The 8,309-nt window shown below is 36.5% G+C and overlaps 1 protein-coding gene across 2 annotated transcripts in view; it reads left to right on the top strand.

The window, feature by feature from the left end:
* Window positions 1-6,520: 6,520 nt before the first annotated feature.
* LOC150109784 (uncharacterized) overlaps window positions 6,521-8,309 on the top strand; it is a 49,919-nt gene continuing 48,130 nt past the window's right edge. For both annotated transcript variants that reach the window (XM_090410849.1, XM_090410791.1), the window contains exon 1: window positions 6,521-6,871. In XM_090410849.1, coding sequence (XP_090266975.1) covers window positions 6,702-6,871 — 170 coding nt within the window. In that variant the 5' untranslated portion in view covers window positions 6,521-6,701. The remainder of the gene's footprint in view (window positions 6,872-8,309) is intronic.

Here is an 8,309-nt window from a genome sequence, read left to right as displayed (position 1 = left end):
TCCAAATCCCTACTTTCCAATGCCGATCATCAATCAGTTCTAGACTAGGGTTCAGTGCATTCAATTTCTAGTATTAGAAATCTAGCATTATGGATATGGAAGCGTTAAAATAACACAACCAAATAAAAACTTTCATTTATATTTCTTTAGATGAGTAGTTTCCAGCAAGATGCCAATAACTACCCCACAGGGGAAAATTAAAGATTTGTGAGAGTGCTAGGAATAAAAGAGAACTTAAGAAATTTGCTTAAATCATTACAGCATGTTTTGGATAGACAAATAAAACTTGGACATCTGTGTTAAATATCAAAATTATTTTCATGGGACAGCCTCTCGGAATAACAAGAGAATGTCAAAGTCGATTTGAAAATAGCTTAAGTCGCTATTTTTATTAAATTATATTTAAGGCCATGAGATTGGTAATACAGAAACAACATACATTAGGGTATTTGTTGTGAAAGTAATATGCCGGCCTGGTTGGCCGAGTGGTGAGCGTATCCGCTCTCCAGCCAAAAGGCTGCTGGTTCGAATCCTGCCTTGGGCATAGCTGCTTGTCTGTGAAAATGCTAGTGGTGGTGGTCGCCGGCAGATGGTGTTGGTGTAGATGATGAAAATAGTTGTAGTTGGTAGATTGAGTGGTGGAGACGGGGAGTTGTAGGGTAGGTGGCCTCCCACGATGAGTCTCAGGACTCCCTGGAGGTGTTACGTAATAATAATAATAATAATATAGACAAAGGAAATTACGATAATAATAAATACTTGACATTCTGCTGGTCTACTTCATTAATAAGAACGAAATTAATGAGTATGTATTCGACAAAAACGAATGTGACAAACGATAACTAACTCTGGGTGTAATAGGTTGTAATAATATAGATAGTTAAACAGACTAATTTTGCCACATTCTAGTGGCTTCTTCTGAGTGAGGAAGAACAAAAAAATACAATAAGCGGTAAACATGAACCATTACATAACTAAAATCGAACATCTAGGAACCGTTACACAAAAGTAAAAAAAAAAAATCTCTATTAAAAAAACTCTATCGTGAGTTCTGCGGTAAGTCAACCGCAGAACTCACCCTATTTCAGATAGTTATATCTATTTGCATTTGGAAGACAAAATGGCTGAATTGTCTGTCTTACTCTCTCTCTCTCTCCCTCTCCGTACCCTCCATTAGATTATAACCCCTGCTTGAACAAACAGTGAAGAAACCAATAACCCTTCACGACATGACTATGGTGTCTACTGATCTTAAAAATGATTCTCTGCATCCCTTAACTTCAAGATTATATGGACCGTCTAACGACTAATATTCCTCTTCGGCCTATAGAAGGTGGTATTAGCTCGCCTACTCATTTGTTATCAAAACATCTGGCTAATCTTAGAAGATTAAGAACCACATCAGACACATAGACACCTTCATCAAAAATCCGCAACGCTTTGTACAAAAACTAGGAGAAATTTCAATCTTACCAACAATATTATCTATCAATTCGAAATATTGTTTATATCTTTGTTCACTGTTGTTCGTGTAGATGAAATTATATTGTACAGTAGATAATCTGTTCCTAAGGACGTCACCCAACTATTTAGACACTCTCTCAATTCAAATTATTTCCGATGGAATGGGCAAATCTACAAACAAGTATCCTGCCTTGCAATGGGAAGCCATCTATCGACCCCATGTGCTGAATTATTCATGGAGAACTTTGAAAAGAATTCCCTACTAATTACAAATCCTAAACCGTCACTTTGGTGAAGATACGTAAATGACATATTTATAATCTGAAAATACAGTGTGGCTGAGCTACACGATTTCCTTTATTTATATAACCCCTTCCACAATAAAAGTATATTCACATTAGAACTTGAAAATGAAGGAAAATTTATGTTTTAATTTCGAAAAAATCAGGAGGCTTCTCTATCTTAGTGTAACGTAAGCCAACTAATGCAGGTCGTTACCTACAGTTCTCTTCGTTTCAGGATATATTACAAAAATGAGATATTTAGACAGCACCCCATAATACTAAATGCTAATTATAGGCCTCCAAACCTAAACATGATAAAATTTTCGCACGAACTCAATTGCTGGCTTTCACGCCAAGAAATATGCTCAACCGAATACCTAATGATAATCGGCGACATGAACATAAATATTGCAAACGAAAACCAGAACAACACTGTACAATACTGAGACACACTATCCATGTAAAACCTAATACCAACAATAACATCATGTACTAGAGAAGAAATATTCGAAAATACTATCATTGCCTAGATCATGTAAACATCCGAACACCACGAAACATTTACATTGCATCAGTCATAAAGTGCAAAGTAGCAGATCATTACTTCACGACTCTAAACCTGCACACCAAGGCAATACCCATGCAATGTCCCACAGATGAAAAGCAACACAAAACAATAATAGACGAAGAAATAGCGAACCACAAAATAAAAAAAAATCGACTGGGAACACATGGCATCAGATTCAGCAGATATCTTATACAACAACATTAAACTCAGACTAGAGGAAATATATAACAACCCTGTAAAGAAAGTCAGAACACAAAATCCTTGGATAACACACAACGTAATCCTAGAAATACACAGAAAGGACGCTCTATGGAAAGAATTAAAGCGATATCCAAATAACGCAGCTTTAAAAACCGAATATAAAATAACAAGGAATCCCCTCACACCACAAATAAGAAATGCAAAAAGAAGAAACTACTACAGAGCAAATTAACCTCTGCACAAAATAACATGAAACAAACATGGCACCTGATCAATGAGATGCTAGATTGTGATCCCAATACTACCGCCTCTGAAACCATTAAACACAGCTTCATGGAAGACGCAAAATCTATCCAACTAGCAAATAACTTTAACCAATACTTTGCAGATTCCATCCAAGAACTGCACAGAAATATTCCCCGATTCACAAAACGTGATCCTCCACCTGGACCACAATTAAAACAGACATTATGGTTTCCAACCATAAAAGAAGCACAACTTCTCTCTGTAATGTATCAAATCAAACCAAAGAAATGCCCAGGATGGTATACGACTTAAGGATATCAAGCAACATGCAAGTAGCTTAGGCCCTATCTACTAAAATTAATAAATAAAATATTTAAAACAGGACAGATAACAAGTATGTTAAAGACTGCCATAATCACATCCATATACAAACATGGAAAAGAAATTTAATCAGAAATTACAGACCCATAGCAACATTACCAATTATCAATCAAATTATGGAGCAGATCGTACTGAAGAGACTCAAAGCATATACAGACGACTTTCATATTACCCACAAAATATAATATAGTTTTCAGAAAAATAAGGGAACAACATCTCTCTTGGAAGACTTTGCAGACGTAATTAATACCGACTTAGACAAAAACAAAAATTGCCAAGGTAGTCTTTATTAATCTAACTAAAGCATTTGATACACTCACACATCAAATCTTGTTAGAAAAGCTGAGGCATGTTGGATTAGATGGGCCACTGCAAAGGTGGTTTACAAACTACCTCCAAAATAGGAAGCATATCACACATATCTGGTCAAACCAAAGCAGAAAGTTACCAGTATCCTGTTGAGTGCGCTAGGAGCTGTATCTACAAATATACAACATGACATAAATCGGCTCATAGACTGATAAAAACTCCATAAACCTAAACTCAGATAAGACAAAATCAATGATATTCAGAAATCCACTGACTCTACCAGTTGATAACAAATATATAACCATCCAACATCCACTTTCCAACATAAAAAACACACAGAACAGCAAAACCACTACAATCACTCAGGTTGAAACAATACGATACCTTGGAATTTACTTCGATGCAGATATGAACTGGAATAGCCATATAAAATATCTACACAACAAACTCCGAACAATAAGTGGCTAACTCTACAGGTTAAAAGACATAGTTCCCACACGCCTAAAACACTAATATACAAAGTACTATGCCAAAATATACTAAGATACGCTATAACGAGGTACGCTTTCTGTGCACCCTACAAAGTAAATAGGTTAATGTCGTACAGTACAAAATGATAAAACTGATCTTTGGGGAAGAAAGAGACAATAACGACCTTATATACAGTACACTGCAATGTCAGAACACAAAATACTGACAGCAAGACATTTATGTCACTATGCAGCTTTGCTAAAACATTATTTCGATGCCAACTACATGACAGTTAGAAATACATACCGTATAACAAGACCTCAGACTACTAAATATATCACATATAAATACAATAATCACTATGGAAAGGCCACATGAAACTTCTACATCCAAGACATGATAAACAAATTACCTTTTGAATACAGAAACCTTACAAACTACAATAGCCTGAAAAAGAGCTCTAAGGACATACTATGAACAAGAAACACGCACCCAAAATACCATACAAACTCAATGAAACAATATATTCGTTCAGGCTTCGAGTTCAGCGATGCATCAAGACAGTCCAAGTTATTGTGTGTGTGTGTGTGTGTGTGTGTGTGTGTGTGTGTGTGTGTGTGTGTGTGTGTGTGTGTGTGTGTGTGTGTGTGTGTGTGTGTGTGTGTGTGTGTGTGTGTGTGTGTGTGTGTGTGTGTGTGTGTGTGTGTGTGTGTGTGTGTGTGTGTGTGTGTGTGTGTGTGCGTGCGTGCGTGCGCATACACACACATCTTATTTCTTAATCAGCGGCTGCAGTGGAAATCAAACCTATTAAATATAGGTTTGATTTTGTAACTTCCCAACACAGCAAACAAACCAATAAATAATAATCAACTGGTGTCATCCTTAGATAAGCTCACAAACAAGCTTCGAGGATGAAAGCAAAGCAGAGAGCTTACATCTCAACCAATATCAACAAAAACAAACACTTATTTTTTCGTAAAATCCCTAACGAACAATGAACGGTTAAAAATCTGTAAAATATACTACACCTAATATTATAAATAATAAAGTAACATAAATATTCTAGAAATCGTCTTCTTCTTCTTCTACAGCTTTTCCCACTTACGTAGGGTCGCTGTTTGTAGTGAGTCTCCTCCACAACGTCCTGTCTTGGGCTGTGGCCACATCCAAGTTCTTCATCCTCAAGTCCTCCTCCACCATCTCCATCCACCTCTTCTTTGGCCGTCCGCGCTTGCTCTTCCCTTGTACATCCATCTGCATGACCTTTCTTCCCACATACTCTTCCTCCCTCCTCATCACATGACCTAAACATCTCAACCTTGCCTCCTGTGTCTTTGCTCCCAAGTTCGTAACTTTCACCGTTCCCCTTATATAGTCATTTCTCAGATGATCCTTTCTGGTCACACTGCACATTCACATAAGCATTCTCATCGCTACCTCCATCTTGCTGATGTTATTTTTCCTCAGGGCCAAAGCATACGTCATAGTTGGTCTCACTACTCTTCTGTAGATTTTGCATTTTAGTTTGATCGGCACTCTCTTATCACATAGCACTCCGGCCATCTCTCTCTCCACCTCCATCCTGCTTGTTCCCAGGCAGTTTTGAACTCTTGTCTTCACATTTCTGTACATCTCCTGCACCAACCTGATATATTTCTCTGGTACCTTCTTCTCCCTCAGACACCTCCAGACTTCTTGCCTTGGCACTCTATCATACGCTTTCTCCAGATCAATAAATAGCAGATGTAGCTTCCGTTGCTTCTCTCGAAACTTTTCCATTATCTGTCGTACCCCAAAGATAGAATCTGTCGTCGATCCATCAGGCATGAAGGCAATTACTCTTTTGCAATCTCCACCTCCAGATATGATTAAATGAATATTCTAGAAATAAATTAGTTTAATTAAAATTATTATTTTCGACATTCACTGAAAGTTTTTTGTTTCTCGAATATTGTATCTAATAATAGTTTCAGATATCCATCTGCTCTGGAAAATACTTAGAAATTTTCACTGAATCGTATTATTCCCAAAAAACAGAGTTTGTCCATAAAAGCATTTTTTTTGCAAAAACAATTAATATCATTTTTTTAATGAAAAAAAAATAAGATACTTAGGATGAAATATTTACAATTAATTAAAAGAAACTCACGTTAATAAGTGTATTTCTTTGAATTAATTAATTAATATAAATCCGCTTGTTTTACAGGAGAAAAGACGTTATTCTCAGAATTTGAATAATCGACTTGCATCGAAGACTTCCAAAATTTGGTGATACATTTCCCAATTAATGTTTATCGCAGTTGTGGGTCATTTGATGATAATTTTACAAGTTTGTTGAATTCATTCCTACGAGCCAATCTGTAACTTGATTGCGTTCAACTCTAACACGTCACAATGTTGACTGCAAGTGGACTCTATTTGAGGAGGTTATAATAATAACAAAGCGGATGCAGAAGCAATTGCTAAATTTCCAGTTATTAATTTAATTAACCCTCTAACCGTGGAGGGAGAGACACTGAGGAAGCACGTGCTATTACAAGTATTACGTTCTCTCATTTAATTGTTTTATTAGTGTTGTGAGTTTGCGAATGTAAGAGAAAGTCGAATGCTCTTCAACTGCTCACATAACTAGGCGATCTTCCTTAGAAGGAGAATTTGAGATTCCTTCATTCTTTCTTTAACAAATAAGTTTAAAATAAAAAAACATAAGTTTATTGCGCTTTCTTAGGGAAATTGTTTCAATTATTCCTCGAAGGGTGAGTTTCAGGACTGCTATCATGAGGTGCCTGAGAGGATCTTTGCTTATTGTGTTGTTCACTTTGATACTTTTACCGCCCGTTCACCTGGCCAAATCGAGATGCGGAGGTTGTTCGAGACGTGGTTCAGGCAGAAGCGATTCGAGACGCGGAGGTTCACGATCAAGAAGTAGTGATGGCTCTTCTTCCAGGTGAGTACACTTTTAAACTAAGCATCCATAACACCCGTTCGCATTCTGCTGCTAACCGAAGTGCTATTACAGCTAGTGTTTTAGGATGGGAGGAACTCCAGATTTTCAAGCTACAAAATAGAACGAAGGATGCAAATACGCGAAAAGTTTTGCTTTTTTAATCAACAGAGAAGTTTGACCAGAAGTTTGACAGGAAGTTTGACCACTTTCGAAGCGAATCAACAAATGCAGTTCAAGTACGATTATTTTGTAGTCGATAAGTAAATTTTCTTATGACGTTTAAAATATCTAAAATACATTAAATATAATAAATATATATTTTATATGCATTTGATAAAAAAACTAAACGATGGATATTTTGCTGTCTGAAAGCAGCAGTCGAATTTTGTTTTAAGCCAATGTTAATAAACAATTATCTTGTCCGATGAGTTTCCTCATCATCCAAGACACACACACACACACACACACACACACACACACACACATGGCAGGCTGTGTGACTATCAGGTGGAACTGAAATATTTCATGCAATATACAAAACCACTAATGATCTTTCTGAAAGAATTTGTGCAAATCAAGAAATTGGATGTCACCATTATGAAAGTGGATGTTTTCCCTAACCATCTGAGGTTTTCGCCAGTCATGAAATTGAGAAAAGGACGTATGTTTCCAAGAGTGATTTTTTAAATTTCTTCCAATCCCAAAGGTTTCATGTTATTAACCTAGTGGAAACAGTCCTAAGGAAATCTACTCGAAAGATTCTTGTCTTCGTGACAACGCACAGTTTCCGCAAATACCGTCAAGCAAAATGAATTCTTCGGTTAAGCATTCTCTACTTTATATGTAAGTATCATATGTCACACATCTCTCGACTTCTTGGTGACTTAGAACAGTGCAGTTACTGTAATTAGCCTCGTTGGAACCGTTTTTATAAACATACCGAATCAGCTTTTCTTCCTTTGCTTTTATTGCAGCTACTTCTGTTCTTTAGTTTAACCTTCAAGTTGCCACATTCTTCTGACAACTTTCAGCTATGTAAGAAACACATTAATAGCTTCCTACTTTCCGCTAAATCTCACATAGTGATTTTGTAAAATTCGTTTTACTGTCGGCATTTAAAGTGGATTGGGCAGAAAACATTTTGTCACGTCAGTCAATGCCTACTTTACCATGGGTTTGTGTGTGTTCATCAAAAATGTATTATGCTTCACAAAATGATGAGGATGCACAAAAATGCACTTTTGTGCAGACTTATCTTGGAAGACAGTTTACTCTGCTCTTGTGATTGTTATTCGATTATATAATAAATCAAAAATATTCAGGACAGAATTCTTTCTGGGAAATTTAAACACTCACGATTTGTTTTATGTCATCGTGTTTTTTGAATCTGTTGGACTCACTGAATATCTGGTGATAGTGCAACTACAGGCTGTAGTTA

This window comes from Typopeltis vanoorti, chromosome 1 (assembly GCF_054136105.1).
Source record: "Typopeltis vanoorti isolate ZY-2024b chromosome 1, IOZ_Tvanoo_1.0, whole genome shotgun sequence".
Taxonomy (NCBI): Eukaryota; Metazoa; Arthropoda; class Arachnida; order Uropygi; family Thelyphonidae; genus Typopeltis; species Typopeltis vanoorti.
The sequence above is the reverse complement of the archived record's forward strand: the minus strand, read 5'-3'. Positions and strand labels throughout refer to the sequence as shown.